Source organism: Salvia hispanica, chromosome 4, assembly GCF_029641045.1.
Source record: "Salvia hispanica isolate PSC_SH4W2 chromosome 4, Shi_PSC_v1, whole genome shotgun sequence".
NCBI lineage: Eukaryota > Viridiplantae > Streptophyta > Magnoliopsida > Lamiales > Lamiaceae > Salvia > Salvia hispanica.
The window spans coordinates 52,212,960-52,233,150 of NC_142695.1; the positions used below are offsets into that span (position 1 = coordinate 52,212,960).

The 20,191-nt window shown below is 37.0% G+C and overlaps 4 protein-coding genes and 1 pseudogene across 5 annotated transcripts; 3 read left to right on the top strand and 2 right to left on the bottom strand.

Moving 5' to 3' along the window:
* Positions 1-39: 39 nt before the first annotated feature.
* On the top strand, positions 40-1,406 carry LOC125192215 (8-hydroxyquercetin 8-O-methyltransferase-like). Its single transcript, XM_048089733.2, has 2 exons — positions 40-866; positions 1,054-1,406. The coding sequence occupies exons 1-2, from the start codon at positions 48-50 to the stop codon at positions 1,357-1,359; spliced, it is 1,125 nt and encodes a 374-aa protein (XP_047945690.1). The 5' UTR covers positions 40-47; the 3' UTR covers positions 1,360-1,406.
* A 2,275-nt stretch (positions 1,407-3,681) lies between these two features.
* On the top strand, positions 3,682-5,225 carry LOC125192216 (8-hydroxyquercetin 8-O-methyltransferase-like; annotated as a pseudogene). The gene is made up of 2 exons (XR_016129070.1): positions 3,682-4,491; positions 4,825-5,225. The product of XR_016129070.1 is annotated as an 8-hydroxyquercetin 8-O-methyltransferase-like (transcript).
* A 159-nt stretch (positions 5,226-5,384) lies between these two features.
* On the bottom strand, positions 5,385-6,938 carry LOC125195369 (uncharacterized). Its single transcript, XM_048093526.2, has 4 exons — positions 6,440-6,938; positions 5,994-6,191; positions 5,546-5,677; positions 5,385-5,465 (listed from the first exon to the last, which is right to left on the bottom strand). Exons 1-4 carry the CDS (start codon positions 6,935-6,937, stop codon positions 5,385-5,387), a joined length of 909 nt encoding a protein of 302 aa, XP_047949483.1. The 5' UTR covers position 6,938.
* Positions 6,939-15,915: 8,977 nt separating this feature from the next.
* Positions 15,916-17,344, top strand: LOC125196223 (uncharacterized). The gene is made up of 3 exons (XM_048094647.2): positions 15,916-16,443; positions 16,521-16,598; positions 16,896-17,344. Exons 1-3 carry the CDS (start codon positions 16,015-16,017, stop codon positions 17,061-17,063), a joined length of 675 nt encoding a protein of 224 aa, XP_047950604.1. The 5' UTR covers positions 15,916-16,014; the 3' UTR covers positions 17,064-17,344.
* LOC125196224 (pathogenesis-related protein STH-21-like) lies at positions 17,335-18,304 on the bottom strand. The gene is made up of 2 exons (XM_048094648.2): positions 18,034-18,304; positions 17,335-17,785 (listed from the first exon to the last, which is right to left on the bottom strand). Exons 1-2 carry the CDS (start codon positions 18,215-18,217, stop codon positions 17,487-17,489), a joined length of 483 nt encoding a protein of 160 aa, XP_047950605.1. The 5' UTR covers positions 18,218-18,304; the 3' UTR covers positions 17,335-17,486.
* Positions 18,305-20,191: the final 1,887 nt, after the last annotated feature.

A 20,191-nucleotide genomic window follows, 5' to 3' on the forward strand; every position in this document is an offset into this window, starting at 1 on the left:
TATAGCAACACAAAATCTTTTTAAACTCGTTAAATCTTATCTATAAAATGGACAAAATACCAGTGATACAAAAACGAAACAAATCAAAAATAAAATCAAGAAAGATGGCATCCTCCTCCCAAGATCTTCTCGATGCTCAAGCTCATGTATGGGACCACATTTTGAGCTACATAAACTCCATGGCTCTAAGATGTGCAGTTGAGCTACGCATACCCGACGCCATCCACAAGCACGGCAAACCTATCACACTTTCTCGACTGGCCGAAGCCCTCTGCATCAACACCGCAAAAACCAACGGCCTCTATCGCCTCATGCGAATTCTAGTCCACTCCAAGTTCTTCGACAGGGTCATCATCTCCGAGCAAGAGGAGAGAGAAGAAGCTTATTCTCTCACTAGGGCTTCCCGTCTCTTGATAAGAGATGAACCACTGAGCCTTGTGCCTTTTGCACTTCTAGGGACCCACCCAGTCTTCATTGAACCGTTCCATCATATGAGTGAATGGCTTTGCGATGAATGTCCTTCTGCGTTCTTCACCAAAAATGGGATGGATCATTGGGAGTTTGCAGCCAAAGACGAGAAATGGAATCAAGGGTTTAATGAGGCCATGGCTGCTGATGCACGCTTCACTAGCAGCATACTTGTTAGAGACTGCAAGCATGTTTTTGAGGGGTTGAAGACGATGGTGGATGTCGCAGGCGGCACAGGGGAGGTGTCCAAGGTGTTGGCCGGGGCACTTCCCTGGTTAAAATGCATCGTGCTCGACCAGCCACATGTCGTTGCTGGCATGGAAGGCTCAGAGAATTTGAGATTTGTTAGCGGAGACATGTTTGAGTTCATTCCTCCTGCTGACACAGTTTTCCTCAAGGTATCAAATTTCCATCTTTTATTTTAGAAATATGTAATAGTTTTATAAGTAATTGGTACGAGACAACTAGTGTAGGGTTTATAGTCCATTTAGGTTAGTTTACTTTGAATGGATTTTCGTGTTTGGTGGATAATATTATAGTACTATTTCAAATCCTTTAATGCAAATACAAATTTACCATTGGCAGTCGATAATGCACGATTGGGGAGACGAAGATTGCACCAAAATATTGGGAAAATGCAAAGAAGCAATAACTCATAGCAAAATCAATGGTGGAAAGGTGATTATTGTGGATATGGTTGTGGATGGAGAAAAGCAAGCTCATGAGGCAACTAAAAGTTATCTCGTCTTCGATATCTTCATAATGGCTAATTTTGCAGGGAAAGAAAGAACTGAGAAAGAATGGGCTGAGCTCTTTGCTGCTGTTGGCTTTAAAAATTATAAAATCACTCATACTTTAGGATTGATTTCTTTAATTGAGGTGTTTCCCTGATTGTTCGCCTTATCGTCTAAAATCAATGACATTACAATTATATTCAACGGTATTTATATTACTAAAGAAATAGCCATAAGGACATTTTTAGAATTTAAGGATGTTAATTTATATTTTTAAATACACCACCTACGTTTTTAAAAGTGTCTTCGTGGCATATTAAAATTAAGAAGCACAAATAAATGCGTTCCAAACAAAACAATAGATTAAGGGTGTAGAAGATATTTGTGTATTCAACTTGAGGATGTTTTTCTTGGTGCCTTCAATTTTAGCTACTTTCAAAAAAAATAAAAAAATAAAATTAACGTGCACATATAATTGCGTATCTAATTTTGTATGCAAATAAGTTAAGTTTGTTGTAATGTAGTATATGGTTATAAGTCATATAATAGTACACATGCTGGAGATGTGCCAATGGTGAGGTGGGTCATTTCCACTATGTTGAATGTGGTAGTCCCCACTTTCTAAAAATAAGAAATAAAACATACTCCATCCGTTTGTTAAACATAAGAACTTTAAAAATAATACGAATTAATATAAAATTGATAAAATAAGATAAATATAGAAAAAAAAAGCATATTATCAAAATATGAGTCTCACTAGAGAAAGAAATTTCTAAAATGAAAATTTTCTATATTTAGAAAATAGTCTGACGCGTTTCTATTTTTAGGAAACAGAGGGAATATTATTTTTCCTCAATCTTGGGATTCTTATTTTAGTTCATAATTGTTTGGTATTTGATGCGGTAAATTGGAACTGAAAGGTGGAAAATGGAATACTAGTACGATTATAACTGACGATAAGTAATTAGGTTCATTAACGATATGTTTTAAATGACTTGATTTGACCAATAGGATTGATTACACTCTGATTGTAGAGTACTGAATTTTAATTTTCAATTATTAAAAGCGAAGTATATATGACTTATTGTAATATAGAATAATTTTATAATGGCGGAAATGTGATTTTCGTGGAATGTGGATGCTTGTGGATGAAGAGAGAACTCACAGAAGTAAGAAGACGAGGTATTTTAAAGTCAGTTTTGGACATTCGACTATAAAATTAGTATGTCAAGACAATTTACACAATTAGGGATTGAGAAAATATACTGAAATACTGTAGGAGTATTGCATATATCGAACCGAAAAAATTTAAAAAATATCAAAATTTCGATATACCTTGATTTCTATAATTAGTATGGTACGATGTATCATGACAAAAGATTTTGGTACAGAAATAAACACTATGCATTTCTGCATCCCGCGGTATATCGTGCTATACCATAAATTTTGTATGTATATATGTGCTGCATATTTTTGTCACCCCGTTATCAAATTTCTGAATCCGCCCCAAGTATCGGGTCATGTATGGCCCGAATTAATAAGCAAGTTATGCCAGTAAAATCTAATTACACTTCTTCCAAATCCCAATTAAATGCACCACTACTTTCCTACCTACACCTATTTGTGTTTCTTCCTGTAACTTGCTCCACCCAAACAACGTTAACCATGATTAACAATTTGGGAGATAGTGGCGGCGGCCTAGCTGAAATTTCGTTGAATTTGGGTAAAATACGCTGTTACACTTAATGCCTCAAACCGAATATATAACTCTAATATTTGAAGCTTTGAGAAAGTTACATAACCTAGTCATGGGATAACCAATCTCAATGTTCTACTGTTTATAAATTGTATTGATGGAGTTCCGGGCAGCAGAAGATACCGACGACGCTGAATACGTCTGACTGACTTCAAAGTTATCACTTTATTATTTTTTCAGACATTTTAAAATTTTCTTACTATTTATAAATAGTTTTGATATTATTAATAAATTTTGGATTAAACAAATTAGGATTTTTGTATTTTCATCATATCACACGTTTGCATCAAGTACACTATTGAAAACTACTCCCTCAGTTTCTTCATAGTTGAGTCATTTATCTATTTTGGGAAATTTCTTCATAGTTTACTCATTTCCATATATGATAACTTTTTTTTCTCTCGTACTTTTATCTCTTACTTTATTCTCTCTACTTTATTCACTTTATACTTTATTCTCTCTATCTTTTCCTCTCTCTTACCTTTTTATCTATTTATTTAACACACTCAACATTTATTTCTAAAACTCCGTGCCAAAAAGTTCTGCCTCAACTATGAAGAATCGGAGGGAGTATAAATGATAAATCCATGTCCTAATACAAGCTATATAGTATATTTGTAGCAACAGGAAAGTTTTTTAAAACGTTTTAAAACTGGGACTAACTCATTAAATCTTATCCAGGACTTACCCATAAAAGGGACCATACAATGAAACAAAAATACCAAAGTATAGAATCAAAGATTAAATCAAGCAAGAATGGCATCACTCGATGTAGTTGATTCTTCACAAGATCTTGTTGAAGCTCAAGCTCATGTTTGGAACCATATCTTCAGCTACATAACCACCATGTCACTAAGATCTGCGCTTCAGTTACGCATACCCGACGCCATCCACAAACACGGAAAACCTATGGCGCTTTCTCAACTGGCCAGCGCCCTCGGCATCAACAAGGAAAAATCCAATGGCCTCTATCGCCTCATGCGAGTTCTAGTCCACTCCAAGTTCTTCGACAAGATCATCATCTCCGAGCAAGAGGAGAGAGAAGAAGCTTATTCTCTCACTAGGGCTTCACGTCTCTTGATAGGAGATGATCCACTGAGCCTTGCGCCTTGTGCACTTTTCCTCTCCGACCCGATCTTCATTGACCCGTTCCATCATATGCCTGAATGGTTTCGAGACGAATGTCCAACTGCGTTCTTTACCAAAAATCGGATGGATCAATGGGAGTTTGCAGCCAAAGACGAGAAATGGAATCAAGAATTTAATGAGGCAATGGCAGTTGATGCACGCTTCGTGGGAAGCATACTTGTGAAAGAATGCAAGCATGTTTTTGAGGGGTTGAAGACGATGGTGGATGTCGCAGGAGGCACGGGGGAGGTGGCCAAGGCTGTGGCTGGCGCGTTTCCCGGTTTGAAATGCGTGGTGCTCGACTAGCCACATGTTGTTGCTGGCATGGAAGGCTCTGAGAATGTGAAGTTTGTTGGTGGAGACATGTTTGGGTTCATTCCTCCTGCTGATGCGGTTTTCCTCAAGGTTTGAAATTTCCATCTTATTCCAATATGTGATTTGGTATGAGTTATCTTGTTTGATGGTAACATTACGGGTAATTGATGTAAGATTTATAGATTGAGTAACTGGTGTGGGGTTTATAGACCAAATAAATTGTTTCTCTTAATGATCGAACAATTTTATGGGGTATATAGTCTATTTAGATTAGTCTTTCGGGATGACCGAACAACGGGTGCGAGGTTTACATAGTACATAAAATGACTTTTTGGGAAGATCGTACAAATGGTGTTTATAGACCAAAGTAAATGAGTTGTTTGTATCTTTTAAAGTGAATGCAACTTTATATATGATTGACAGTGGATAATGCATGATTGGAGCGATGAAGATTGCACCAAAATACTGAGAAAATGCAGAGAAGCAATAATAAACAGCAAAATCAATGGTAAAAAGGTGATTATTGTGGATATAGTTGTGGATGAAGAGAAGCATGGTCATGAGGCAACTGAAAGTCATCTCGCCATTGATATGTTCATGATGGCTAGTTTTCCAGGAAAAGAAAGAACTGAGAAAGAATGGGCTAAGCTCTTTGCTGCAGCTGGCTTCAAAAATTATAAAATCACTGCTTTAGGATTGAGGTCTATAATTGAGGTGTTTACTTGATTTTTCGCATCGTCTAAAATAATAGTAGTACTATGTATAGAGATGTATTTAATAGTATTAAATAAAATCTGAATAATATAAAGACCAATATATTATCAGTAATTTGATTTATTGATCAACGTCTTTAAATAATGTCCCGTCAAATTTATTTTTTAAGTACTGATTTATTTTATAAAATTGTATGAATGTCAAAATAGAAAGAGTCTCATTAAAACCACTCAAAGTCGTTACAATTTTATTCAACTATGGTCTATCTGTCACATGATAATACACATGCTGGAGATGCTGCCAATGGTGAGTGCCATTTCCACTATTTTGAATGTAGTAGTCGCCACTTTCTAAAAATAGAAATAAAACATGTATTAAAAATAAAAGATATATACTAGTATAAGACAGAGAAAGAAACATGAGGCCTAACCAGTGGAGAAATTCCATATGACGAAGTCTCTGCAGGGTTTGGACGATAATTCGAATTATATGTCTGAAGAGTTGAAGCTGCAGCAGTTGGTGTTGGTTGGGCACCATTGTGTTGGCTAAGTTTCATTTCCAACTGCCACAACATAGTTATATTAGGGCAGGTAAGTAATAGTAGTATAATCCAATTTCCAAATACCAACTTTTTCCTAGTCTAGTTTAATTAAAAAATTAATTTTACTTCACTATTCCCACAAAAATAGCACATCTTGAAATAACACGTGTGTTTTAATGCACAATCAATAAAATAGAAGGGGGGATAGAAAGAAAAAAAGATTGAAATATTATAAGTGGAGAATGTGGTCCATCTCAATACATAGAAAAAATATTATCAATGGAATGGACCAAAATGATAAAAATAATTTATTTTTATGAGATGGATGTAGTTTTACCACGTTCTTCATATAATTAGTTGCAGGGATAGAATGTGGTGTGGGAGTGAGGAATTGCTCTTGCTGTTTAGTGAGAGTGGAGAACTTTTTAATGTCGAGCTCATTATTAGGTCCCATAGATTTGAAGTAGTTATCTGCCAAGGCCACCAGTGCCGGAGAGGCTGACTTCTTCTCTTTCTCCCACAATTCTTTCAACTCCTACATGATGCAAATATAATTACTTTTGAATCTTCATCTATCTACAGAGAGAGAGAGAGAGAGTTCAAAAGTGAATAGTACATAAATATTTGCTCTAGGACAATAGAATAGTGAAGAATAGAGAAAAATATTAACTCAAAAAACCAAAAAAGGAGTATATATAATTTTTAAAAAAATTTAACTTACTGAATCGATTCATTTCACTATTAGAGAGAAAATAACACCGTTTTCTCAACAAAAATAATGACCTTGGTTGGAGATGTTGATGGATGATGAGCGGAGATGAGGTCGCTCAACTTAAGCAGAAGAGCTTGGTCGCGGTGGTGCAAATGCAATGATTCGGCCGTGGATGTCAAGGGGTGGCCGTGGTCCACCTTCCCCGTGGCATAACAATCACGGCAAAGGGCGAACCTTTGATGAGCGGATTTGAAGAAGCAATGGAAGCAGGAAAATGAAGGCCCAAACATGAGTTTGGAACAGCGGCCACATCGGAGGATGTTGATCTCTCTTTTGATGGAGTAGTAGAAGAGCACCAAAACATCCTCGAAATCGAGGAATCCGTCTCCGTCCAAATCCAGATTCTCGTTTGATCCAACACCAACACTCCTTTCTAATAATTCTACCACATTTACTTTTCCATTTCTCGTGGGATTTAGTTTTTCAAAAAACTCTCTTGCCTCTTTCTTTTCGCTTTTGCTTGCTCTCTCGTACAACCCTCTTGCAATTCTTCTGTTCACGTCGCCCATCTCTCCCTGTGTATTGCTTTGTGCCCACACGCGTATGTATTCGTATTTAATTGATTTATACTTAAGGTATAAGCAAAAGGGGTTTGGTATAACATGATTATATATTGAGCTAAAGATTAATTAAGTTAGTACTATCAATTAAGGAATCATAGAAGGTACTTAATAGTTAATACATGGTGCAGTTCCGTTGCTTCCGTGTTTTATTTTATCGATTTTATTTATAACTAGTATTATCACCCGTGCATAGCACGGGATATAAGATTTTTCAAATAATGAAAATAAGGTCTAACCCGTGCATAGCACGGGATATAAGATTTTTCAAATAATGAAAATAAGGTCTAAAATAAGTAGATTTATAAACTGAACCGTTATTATATTGCTAGTTCACAATTGTAACTTAGTACTTGGTAATCATGTTAAAAAGCAAATAAATGTTAAATAGTTTAAATAAAACTTTATTAAATTAATTAAGGAATAGCTAGAAGCGTAACATCGGGTGGAAACTAATATTATCTCTCTTCGTTCCACAAAGATTGTCTCACTTTGACCGAGCACGGGTTTTGAGAAATATAATGAAAAGTGAATTAAAAAAGTTAGTGGAATATGATTCTTACTTTTATATATTAGTTTTATAATAAAATGTGAGTAGGAATGAGTTAGTGGAATATGAGGTCCACTACCAAAAATAGTAAAAGTGAAATGAGACAAATTTTGTGGGATAAACGGAAATGGAAAAATAAGACAATCTTTGTGGAACGGAATGAGTAATGTATTAAAAGTATCTGAACGAATTTTAATGTGAAATTGAGATACTCCTATAAAAAGATCGGAAAGAAATAAAGTTGATCAAGCATGGGAGATAAAAGTAAAAGTTGATAAACTAAGAGTGAGAAAGATAAGAAAAAATGATTGATGAATTGGGATAACTTTCCTGTTTTAATATACTAACTAATTTAATAATGAGAAAATAAAAAATGAAATTATTTTTTATAGACGGATCAGACGAGAAGTATTATTCTTTTCAAGCTTCTCTAAAAAATGATCAAAGTAAATTTGACACAGATTGTTTAATACGTAGTGTTTTGGGCCGCAAGCAAATAAATACTAGTAGTAAATTACACAGCAATCATTAGTGATTTGCTATACAATTTCTAGAAATCGTATTGGACCGACCAAAATATTTGATTCCGATGAAGTCGAATATAATATAGAGCTTTGACTTTATAATATTGACTTGTAATTGGGTTTGTATTTCCTCTTATTAAGTCTTACTCTCTTTGTCCAATCATTAAGAGTCTCTATCATTTTTGTGCACATTTCGTAAAAATGATAATAAATAGTTAAAGTAGAAAAATTGTAAACGTAAGAGTGAGAATAATGTTAAGAAGAGTCTTCTCAACATTATTCACTCTCTTACTTTACTATTTATCCACTTTAACTATTTATTATCATATTTATAAAATGAGTGTGCAAAAGTGAACGGAACTCCTAATGACAGACGGAGGAAGTAGTTAATACACATTTAGCCTTTATTTATTTACACCAAATTAAAATTAATTAAGCTCTACATGCATACATATATCATACTATATGGGTGTTAGTTTTTTGACCCATTACCTACAATTTTCCAGCATAGCGATTCAGTTTATTTTAGTCCTAGATTATTATATTTCTTGATTTTCGTATATTCGCATTATTTCGAATTTTCAGAGCATTACAACTCTTCCCCTTAGAATATTTTGTCCTCTACATTTTATTTAACTACTCAAGAATACATTAATTACTACTCCTACTATATTTCAAACCAAATAATGTTGTTTTAATCAATAATACTTCCTCTGTCCACCAATATTAAACTTCTCATTTGTTTTTTACTACTTTTAGTAATAGATTCCACATTCCACTAAACATTTGATTATAAACTAATATATATAAAAGTAGGATCTACCTTCCACTAACCTTTTCACACTTTCCTTTTTAGTTTTTCTCACAAAAGATGTCACATTTTTTTAAAAAAAATTTCTCTCATATTAATATTATAAATATACTATACTATTTTCTATCTCCACTTAATATACAAAACAACATCTCCTAAAATGTCGTGTCATTCTCCAAATGTGTTCTTTTATTGGTGGACGGAGACAGTAATAAGGAATACATAATGATTTTTTAAAAAAAAAACTCAAATACTAAAAATTATTATATGAGATACAATTACTTTGCCTATTTACCTGTAGTCCAATACTGAAAATCTTGGACCGGTCTAAAACAAATTTTATGCTTATTTATGGTCAAATAGGACTGCAAATATAATATAGATGAATATATATTTGTATTTCATATTATAAGTTACTTATATTCCAAATTTTAAACAACTTGTTATTTGTTTTCGAAAAAAAAAGTTGAGAGCATCCGCAGCAGTGAAGGCTGCGGTGCTCGTCCGTCCGTGCCGCTGAGCACGGTGTCGTCCGTCCGCCGATGATGCTCGTCCGACCGTGCCAGCGGCACGGCGCTGCTCTAAGCTAAGAGCACGTCCGTGCCGCTGAGCAGCACACTGACTCAACTTTATTTTACCCAATTAATACCCGCAAGTGTACGGGGCTATCGTAGCAAACAGCAAGCAAGAGTATATCGTATCCCACAGAGACAATTAAGTGTAAACCTAAGTACCACGAACAAATTTCAACTACTATCCAGACGATCGAGAATTTTGGTTTTAAACTAACAACTACTAAAAGCATATAAAAACAGAGATTAAAATAAAACACTTAAACAAGAGAACAAAGAAACAAGTTGCAGACAAAGATGAAGAAATATGCAGAATTCAAGGATCCGATGCACAACTCATAGCCTAACCCAATTGAAATCGATTTACCATTTAAAGTCTCCAGAATTGTTGAATCAATCACAAATATAGATTAAACCCCCTCCCGAGGTGAGAAATCCGTAGATTAGGTGTAATAATTGAAGTCCCCTTCTAATTCTTAGACCTAACTCCTAATAGTTCGATTAGATTAAAGATCCCACTCAAAACCTCAACTCTCCCGAGTTTTATTGAATTAAGGTGTGAATAATTCTTCTTTCAAGGTTAAATATTTCATCTCCCGATTAGTCTAAGAAACCCTACACTCCCAATTGGTGATCAAGCAATTGTTAGGAAAAAGCACAAGAATAATTCAAACAATTGCAAGAGCAAGATAAAAACGAAGTCAATTGGATTAAAGCTATAAATCAATGCATCTTCACCAAGAATTCTACATAAAAGATGTTTAGCTACTCATGTTCATGGTAGAAAACAAATAAAAACAAGGAAAAACAATGGAAATCATGATGCGAATCGCAATTGGCGGAGGAATTGAAGCTTGAATCTTCAATCTTCTTCCAAGAGTTCTTCACAAAGAGAGAGATGTGTTTTGTCGCTTCTCCAGAATGCCTAGAATTGACCTAATTCTTCCTTCTTATTCCCCTCTTCAAAAATAGCGTTTCTGCTTTGAAAAACGTCAGATTGACGGACCCGGCCGGGTGGAATTAATCCACTGGAAATTCACCCGGCCGGGTGGTACTTCTTTGGTACTCTCTGGAATCTCGCAGGCATAATTGCGCCACCCGGCCGGGTGGAATTATAGGGTAATAATTCACCCGGCCGGGTGAGATTTTCTGGACAGCGCAGTGTTCGTATAACGGCCATAACTTCTTCTACCGAACTCCGATTGAGGCGTGCGAGATACCCACGCGAAGCTATTTCGAAGACGAAGAGATTGATATGCATTAGGGGCTGATTAGACTTCAAAATATCCAGTAAATATTGTCTCAAACCAAGGCTGCTGCACATCCACATATTTTGTACCTTTTTCCACACATTCTTAACAAAATGGTCAACATACCAACATAATAGAGAAGTAGATATAAACAAGTCCAATAATAGACAAAATATGATCAAATTCATACATAATCACCCTCTAAAACCATGTAAAATCCAAGTATGTCACACACGTGGCGACGCCTCACTCGCCAACGGCATCGCCGTTGGCTTATTTAATTTTTTTTTAAATGCGAAATTAATTGAAAAAAATGTTTTTAAATAAAAAAAATATTTTTCCACTTCCCAAAAAAAATTTATCTATTTTCTTCCCACTTTTAATTTATTTTTCAATTTTTTTCCCCCAAAATTCACATTTTCATCTATAAATACCCCCACTTCAACACAAAAAAAAATCACATTCTCATATATTCTATCATCATCTACATTCTCTCATCTTTTTACCTCATACTCTCTCATCTAAATTCTCACCGCACTACACAATGTCCGGCTCCGGCGATCACCCCTCCGGCAATCGCGGTTGGAACCACGATTGGTTCGACTCCGAGGCCGGATTTAGTCCGGAAATGCAATTTACGGCCCCTCCTCAAACTCAAGGTTCGCAAGCTCCGGGTGGCTACCGTCCTTACCCGGTGCACGACCTAAACGCCTTCGGGTTCGGGTGGGCACCAGAACCCGGATCGGGAGGGAGCAGCAGCTCTACTCTTACTCCTACTTCTGTTCCTACTCCTACTCCTCCTGTTCGTGGCACCCGCACCCCGTACACTCCAGGTGAGATGATGGCGATGTTCAAAGCCTACTTGGCAGTCTGTGAAGATCCAGAAGTTGGCACGAACCAGACCCGAGAAACGTATTGGTGGCGCATCACTCATCTTTACAATGAAACTCGGCCGGAGGGAACCATCTATCGCAATGATAGTATGGTGCGCAATTGCATCTTCAGATGCAACGAGACAATCAGTAAGTTCCAGGGAATTTACCTCTAGGAAGAGCGGTCGGCGGGGAGCGGCACGAGCGAGCTCGACATCATACTGCCGCTTTGGCGACCTACCAACGCATGGAGTTCAAACCGTTCAAGTACCTCGATTGTTGGCAGGAGGGGCACCAACATCCAAAGTATAGGGGCGGCATAGTAGCATCCTCCTCCAGCTCCTCTAGCAAACGGTCGAGGTCGGTAGCCCTATCCCACGGTGCCTCCAATGATGTGGCTACCCAGCTTGCCGGAGCTAACTTGGGTAGCCCTGACGCTGGCCCGAGCAGTTCCCGCCGGCCGCAAGGAAAGAAGAAGGCGACGACCACCCGCCGCCGCGCCTCGACTCCATCCGCCCCCGCCCCCGCTTCCTTTGTGCCTCCTCCACCCCCGAACAACACGTTGTGGACCCTCTTGGGTCAACTCCATTTGAACGATACGTCTAAGATGACTCCGAATTAACTTGCAACACATGAGCAAATGATCTGGGGTCTCAAGAGGCAATTGGGGTTAGAGGACTAGTCTTCCACATGTGTAATTTTTATTTTCTAGGATTTTAGTTATGTATTTTTATTTTTTAGTATTTTAATTATGTAATTTTTATTTTTTAGGATTTTAATGTAATTTTTATTTTTTAATGTATTTTTATAATGTAGAAATGTTTTTAATAATTGGAGTATTTAAATTGAATAATAGAATGGTGGGACCCTTGAGTTTGTCCTTAGCTAAGAGCACGGATGTAGATGTTGTGTTCTTAGCTAAGAACAAGGAGTAAAAGTAGGTCCGAGCCCACATCCGTGCTCTTAGCTAAGAGCACGGATAGGGTTGCTCTGATGAATCTCTTAACTAACCAAAATAATTGATGCAAACTGAGTATCTGGCATGCGCTGTTATAGATGATTAATGTTGTTATTATAATCTACAGTAGGGGGAGCAGTGATCAATTGCTAACTAATTAGCAATCCCAAACTAAGATTAAATCCTAGCCTTTAGATTAGAAGATCTAGTAGTTGAAATAATGACACATGGATTATATTTCTAATTAAGAAAATTAATAAATAAAATTAGAGGGTATTAATGTCAATTCTCTCTCATTAAAATCATCTTAAAACTTTAAATTAACGTAACTCTCTCGATTTAAATTATTTTTTCGCAAAACATATATCAAATTAAAGATAATTTTATAAGGATTCCAACGAGATTTGAATTGCATATGTTCCGACGATATTCGGATAATGAAATTTGATATTTTTTATTTTAGTTTTTGTAAATGTTGATAACCAGATTTTTATCAACAAATACATCAAAAAATCTCAATAAAACCATGTAAAAATCTCAATAAATATGTGTTGATATTTTCTTATACTAGTGTTGATATTTTTATGTCATATTGTTGATATTTGTAATACACTATGTTGATATAAAAAAACATTCACGAAAATTATCATATGATAACATAATGACGATATTACCCTTTTGTTGATATTTTGTCTACTATTTATTGAGATTCGTAAGAGCATCCGCAACGCTTCTCGGTCTCGTCTCGACGAGACGAGACGGCATCGAGATAGCGTTGACGAGACGAGATGTCTCGACGCCCGACGCGTCCCAGCGAGGCCAGCCTCGAGCTGGCGAGACACGCGCCCGGCGCCACGTGGCGCGCGCGGGCGGCTGGCGTGACGCCCACTCGCCGACCCACGAGTGGGCGTCGGATTTATGACGTCATAATTCAATTTTTTTTTTAAATCAGATTTTTCGGAAAAAAAAATTTAAAAAAAACGGTAATATGACTTTATAGACGACATACATCAACGGTCATATTTTTAAATTTTTTTTTTTATATTCTATATATACTCTTCTCCATTCTCCATTTTACACACAAACACACATCTATTCTCTCATCTCTCTTTCTTTCCTCTCCAATCACTTCTATAAAATCATTCCTTTATTTTTTTTCTTCTCCCAAATTTAATCAATTATGGATCCATTTGAGCAAATGCGTCGAATAATGGAAGAATCGCTAGAAGAAGATCGATGTAGGGAGGAGGAAGCCGCCGCAAGGTTGGAACGTGATTACTTCAGTCCGAACCCGGTGTGGGGAGATATCTACTTCCGTCGCCGTTTCCGTATGTCACGCCCGCTATTTTTGCATATCGCGAGTACATTGGCAGCACGGGAAGAGTTCTTCAGAGAAGGGTTCGACATTGTTGGCCGTCTTAGCCACACGACGCTCCAGAAATGTACTGCGGCGATCCGTCAGCTTGCTACTGGACAAACGGCGGATGCGTTCGACGAATACCTGCACGTCGGAGAATCCACTGGGCGACTTTGTTTGTTGAACTTCTGCAAAGGCATCCGGCAGCCTTCACCGCCAAATTTCTAAAGAAGCCAACCACTGTAGATTGTCAGTTTCTGCTCCGTCTTCACGAACAAGTGCACGGATTCGCCAGGATGCTCGGGAGTGTCGATTGCATGCATTGGCAATGGAAGAATTGCCCTGTGGCGTTGAGGGGGTCATACACGAGCGGCCACAAAGGCACCCACCCCACCGTTATACTCGAGGCCGTCGCGGACTACCGGCTATGGATTTGACATGCGTATTTCGGGGTCCCCGGCTCGAACAACGACGTCAACGTGCTCAACAACTCCGACTTCTTCGCTGAAGTTCTGAATGGTAAAGCGCCGGCCATCAACTTCATCCCTAACACTCGCCAGTATAAAATGGGGTACTATCTTGCCGACCGCATCTATCCGAAGTGGCCAACCTTCGTGAAGACGTTCAACAGGCCTGCGGACGAAAAGCAGTCTCTTTTTGCGCAGAAGCAAGAGTCTGCTCGCAAGGATGTGGAGAGAGCGTTCGGGTTCTCCAAGCTCGATGGAACATTATCAAAGCCCCGGCTCGACAATGGTTTATGAAGAATATGGTCGACATCATGAATACGTGCATAATCTTGCACAACATGATTGTCGCCGACGAAGGACCTGAGGCGGGAAATTGGTTCGACCCTGAAACCCCGAGAAGCTCGACCGCAAGTAGTCCGCCTCGAACGGGAGTGCATCCGTCTTTGCAAGAGCAGTTGTCTATTCGGGCAAGGACACGTGATTCTACCGCCCACGCCCAACCCCAGGAGGATCTAATGGAGCACATTTGGGCAAAATTTGGCAACCGTTAGATGATCGTCACTAGAGAACTCCTTCTTATGCTTCTTTGCCTCCATTTTTTTTTATTTGAGTTTAAGTGTGCAATTTGTAATTTCTAGTTTTTTAATTATGTCTTTTTTATTTTTTTAGGTATTTAAATTGTAATTTTATTTTATTTATAATGAAGTGTGTTTTTTATTAATTGAATTTGTTGGAATTAAAAATAAATAATGAAATTGAATGAAGAGTGAAGAGATGGTTAAGAGATGGTTAAGAGATAGAGGAATGCAGGTGTTGTCTCTTAGTTAAGAGATGAGCTGAAAAGTAAAGTGGGGCCCATGAATAGTGAAGAGATGAGACGGTTAAGAGACGGATAAGAGACAGCGTTGCGGATGGCCTAAGATTTAATCTCATCCACTCATTTTAAAATCTAAGGATGAAGATTTGGTCTTGATTTTGAATTAGAGTGCTATAAGCATTAGAATAGGACCCCTATAGTAGGAGTACATCAGACGGATTTTAATCAGGTCTATGGCAGTGGGCTCATTAAACGACTTGGCCCATCATTTAGTTGGCCCAACAATTCTTACAGTATAAAAATTTAACACTCATCATGCTCCTGAAAAACATTAATATACAAATAATACACATTAGTTATTTATTTTTATTATCCATATGAGTGAGAAACATATGAAATTTCACTTTATATTTAGTAACCTATACCATTTACGGGCGTGACGAACTTAAACAAGTATACTATGGTCAAATAAAAGTTAAATAATTAAAGAATTCATCACGTATTTAATTCATTTGAAAAAGAATTTGCTAACCCTATGTAAGCAAAACAATTAAGTGTATCCATCAATATTGACCCTTAGAATTTTATGTTGTCAAAGATGATGAGATCAGAAATGGCGGTGAAGAAGAAGAGGTCATGTTATTCTCTTCAAACATCAATGAATGAATAGGTAGCGATTTGATTTTAGTCTTTTAAAGAAAATAGATAGCGCTGCAAATACAAAATTAAAGAAAAAAATTGAGAAATGACCGAAAAGCCCCTGAAGTGTAACCAGCTTTTGTTTCCCTCCTCTCCCAATTCTTGAAAAATTGAGTTAGTTGTGCAAAAACAGTAGCGAAATCGCAGAAATGGATGATGAAGAAAGCAACTACCTCCAAAAAATCCATCAGGAAGACATCATCTGCAACTCGATGCAACACCTCTCCACCGCCTCCGACCCACTTCCCTCCGCCAAGAGACACTCTGCTCTGTACCGTTCATCTCTTCTAGAACCCCTTCCCAAAAGGCCAACTCTCAACCCCTCCACCGCCGCACCGCCGTCGCCAACCATCTATTCTCCGCCCACCATCACCAATTCCACGGCGGCGCCTCCACAATTCTTGGAAATTCCTCCAATCAAGAACCACCCGATGTCGACTGTAAATGTCGATCAAGAATCACACCCGCTTCAAGAAATTGCGCCAATTTCCGCTCCGATCGCCGGAACTCCGCCGCGCCTACCTGCCAAGAGGGATCTTTTTAGGTCTCCTGTCTCCAGCGAGAATCCCACTGCAAAGGTTCGGTTTTTCCTTTTATATGTGCTGATTTTTTCCCTTTTTTTTGAAAGTTGTGAAATGCGATTCTGTTACTGCAGAGGTTGAGGAGGATGAAGGAGCGTCTGAGAGAGATGAGAGAGTGGTGGAATCAAGTCGCCACCGAAGACGACGACGAGGTTTTTTCCCCCTTTTTAAATACTACCACTCTAGTTAATACATTTCCTATTCGACGTGAGATTTTATTTTCTTAGTCAATTAGACACTAAATAGAGTAAAGTACTAGTGTTTCCGTGAGTGAGACATTTCAAAAAGGAAAATGCTTGGGTAAAATCTGATAGAGAGAGTAGTAGTACTAATTAGTGTTGTTTTGTTACTCTGTTGAAAGTTGTAATTGTAAGTGTTAGATTTGAACATCTTTGTATGAGATCACTTATCATTCTTGTTGTTGTCGGTTTCGTGTTGTAACGTTACAGGAGGAATGTGAAGAAGAAACGCAAAATCCATCACAAGAAGCCGTGTTTGTGGAGAAGAGTGGAGAATGCCTAGTCCTACATTTCAAGTGCCCCTGTGGTGATGGCTACCAGGTTCTGCTTTCTGGCAACAACCTCTACTACAAGCTCACAAATTTCCGAGACTGCTGAGATGGATCGATCGAACATCTTCTTCTTCCCACGAAATCTTCGATCTAGACCTCATACATAACTTGTGATTAGCTTTTCTGTGCAAAGAATTTTTCTAGGTTACTCTGATTCAATGCCAATTATTTTGCTTGCTTAGTCTCAACTTTCATTTGTTTCATCACTTTAGTGAATAATCAAATGGAGAGTTAGGCTTCACTACTTGTATTTTGGGCATAATTTTCTTTCTTAATAAGTTACTATATAGAAAATATTGGAATGAAGTTTGACCAAATTACAGCAAACCAAGCTCTTAAAATTCAAGTACATTCTGTGCCATGAAGAGAAAAGCAAACACACCAACAACCATTGATGGAAACAACTATAGAATTGTTTCTTTATTTTTCACACAACAAAAGGGGAACGATTGATGATGGATGGATTGATTTAGGCGCAGATGTGAGGGTTGGCATTGAGGTAGTCCTCGCAAGACTTGTAGATGCCGAGGGACTGCTCTTTGGCGCCCTTGAGGTCGTCATCGCTGATCTCATGGTCGCCCTTGGTGTGGTACTCGCTCGTCACCTTCACCACGCACCCTCCATCTTCCGTGTCCTCGAACTTCATGTCATAGCAGATCTTCTCTAGTTTGTCTCCCAACATGTCCCCTTCGAACACAGTGTACTTGATCGTGTGCTTCTCGTGGTCGATCTCGTCCACTTTGCACTTCATGTACTTGAAGTGGGCACCTGTTTACAAATTACATGGGCGAACGCAGAAAAAAATTGTTTTATTTGTGAAAAAAGAAAGTTGATGGCAATAGTGATTTATGACTAGTTATGGTTCAAGAAAATCGAAATCAGAATCGGCCAGTTAAAATTCAGACCAATGATTAAGTGTAGTTTTTAACTATTAGTTCAGTTTGAACTAGACATTTGGAGTATAAATTTTATTAAATCGTAGTGGAAGTTTTAAGAGAAGATGGATGTGAGCTTACCCTCGGGGAAGTTGGTTTGGAAGACGCAGCCGGGGTTGTAGCCGGTGCCTTCGAGGAGTTCGATGCTCTTGATGGATGGCGTGACCTTGGGGAGCACATCCGGAGATTCTGTCACCAAAGCCTTGAACAGCCTTGATGAGGTGATCTTGGTTTTCACTTCCTGGAAGAAGCTCTTCACACCCATTCTTGCTTGATTATAGTATTTGGAAAAATGAAAATTATGGAATTGGATGTGTAATTTGATTGAAAGAATATTGGTGTGGAAAATAGAGAGGGTGTGGTGCGGTATTTATAGGCATTTTTTGGGTCAATTTTGGCGACTTGCCACAAATTTCAACAATCTGAAATTTAATTGATTTATTTAACTATTTGCTTTAACTTTTTTTCGTGGCAAGCGGAGACCGGATTAATATTACTCGGTAGTCTATTGTTTGCAAGTTTCTGCACGCTATGTTTGAACGAATTCTTCGTCAATTTAAACTAACACAATTCATTAAGAATAAAATAAAATAAGGAGTAGAATAGAAAGATTAGTATTTCATTTTAAAAAATGTGTCACTCAAAATAAGATATTATAAATAAGGAGAATATATCATTTTGAGTAAGAATCGATTAAAAAGAATATACTCATCACTTTGACTAAGAATAGATTGAAAAGATGCTACATATAAGTAAAAATCGATTGGAAAGTTACTTGACCAAATATAGGGCAGGGCAGTAATAAAATGCAAACTTATATATTGTACAAATTCAATACTACTCACCACAGCTTCAATACAGTTTCAATACAATATCAACACAGTCTAAGATTTCAAGATTTTAATGTCAACACAATTTTGAGTTTGTACAATATTTAGAATTTTCATTTGATCACATCCCACCAAATATATTACTATTTCCGTTCATAAAAGATAATTTTAGTAATGGATACACAAATTTTAATGTAAAATTTCTAAAGTAGGAAAAAGATAAAAATAAATAAATAAAAATAAAAATTTGATTGTGAAAACTGACCCGCATAGTAGAGATGAAAAACTTACTACTACTGCCTAAAACGCAAAAATTACGTGTGAACTGAGATGGTTAAGTGATTCACTGAAAAATATAAGTATAATTATTGATTTTATGCATATTGTATTTGCTAAGTTTAGCAGTAAAAAAACCATCAATGTGGTACTACTACTATTTTTAAGGATTTCTTTTATTTTAAATGTACACATAAACATGCATAATCTACTATCGTTAAGCCGCCGTGGACCCCATTGTGATGATAATAAATGAAATATTATTGTGATTGATGACTCATCATTACCTAAACGACAACGATCGTGGTTATAAAGTCCTTAATTTACTATAGTATATGTGTAAATAGGTCGTTAATAATATACTCACATTAATCTACATAAAACTAAGAACAGAAGAAATAAATTAAATCAAGTCTGTTTGATAATATTGCAATAAATAATATAGGTCTCAAGTCTCAAGAGAATTATACAATTCGTTAAATTGTTTTCTAATTAATTCATTAAAAAAATCCAATTCCACTAAAGATTATGTTCAAGTTATTTCGCAACATTCTGAAATCTGAACGATTTGCGAGTCATTTTCATCCGCAATATAATTATACTGCTTGTTACCTAATCTCTTAACATTTGCCAAATAAAAATTACTACTAACACATGTGGCCGGATAGTCGGTAGAAAGATTTCTCAACATCACTTATCTAAATCTTTCTATTATTCTGTAGGAGATTGAATGTGATATTTACCTAGTCCATAATCTCTCAATGACGTTGACAAATATTCTCTCCGTCCCCGATTAAGAATCACACTTTTTCATTTTAGTCCGTCCTCAATTAAAAGTTACACTTTATTTTTACCTTAAATAGTAAATAGGTCTCATATTCTATTATTCAATTCATTTTTACTCATATTTTTAAAATTTGTGTGCGGTCAAAGTATGACTCTTAATCAGAGACGGATGGAGTACTCGTTAGAACGACTTTACAAATAGTAACGAATTGATCAATTTATAATCTCCATAGATTTTTTTTGAAATTGTCATTTCGAAAATATACAAACAACGAGTGTGTTTTTTTTTTAATCAGGAAAGTTTAGAAACTTCATCGTATCTCTTTTCGCAAGTTAAAAAAAGAACT

Bases quoted from the DNA above. Each gene is read 5' to 3' on its own strand.
- LOC125196224 (XM_048094648.2), bottom strand. From the start codon at position 18,217: ATGGGTGTGAAGAGCTTCTTCCAGGAAGTGAAAACCAAGATCACCTCA. The intron at 17,786-18,033 runs GTAAGCTCACAT...ATTTGTAAACAG, and splicing joins CCAAACCAACTTCCCCGAGG to GTGCCCACTTCAAGTACATG.
- LOC125192215 (XM_048089733.2), top strand. From the start codon at position 48: ATGGACAAAATACCAGTGATACAAAAACGAAACAAATCAAAAATAAAA. The intron at 867-1,053 runs GTATCAAATTTC...TACCATTGGCAG, and splicing joins CTGACACAGTTTTCCTCAAG to TCGATAATGCACGATTGGGG.
- LOC125196223 (XM_048094647.2), top strand. From the start codon at position 16,015: ATGGATGATGAAGAAAGCAACTACCTCCAAAAAATCCATCAGGAAGAC. The intron at 16,444-16,520 runs GTTCGGTTTTTC...CTGTTACTGCAG, and splicing joins GCGAGAATCCCACTGCAAAG to AGGTTGAGGAGGATGAAGGA. The intron at 16,599-16,895 runs GTTTTTTCCCCC...GTAACGTTACAG, and splicing joins CCACCGAAGACGACGACGAG to GAGGAATGTGAAGAAGAAAC.
- LOC125195369 (XM_048093526.2), bottom strand. From the start codon at position 6,937: ATGGGCGACGTGAACAGAAGAATTGCAAGAGGGTTGTACGAGAGAGCA. The intron at 6,192-6,439 runs GTCATTATTTTT...TGCATCATGTAG, and splicing joins CATCAACATCTCCAACCAAG to GAGTTGAAAGAATTGTGGGA. The intron at 5,678-5,993 runs GTAAAACTACAT...ATGTTGTGGCAG, and splicing joins CTAATTATATGAAGAACGTG to TTGGAAATGAAACTTAGCCA.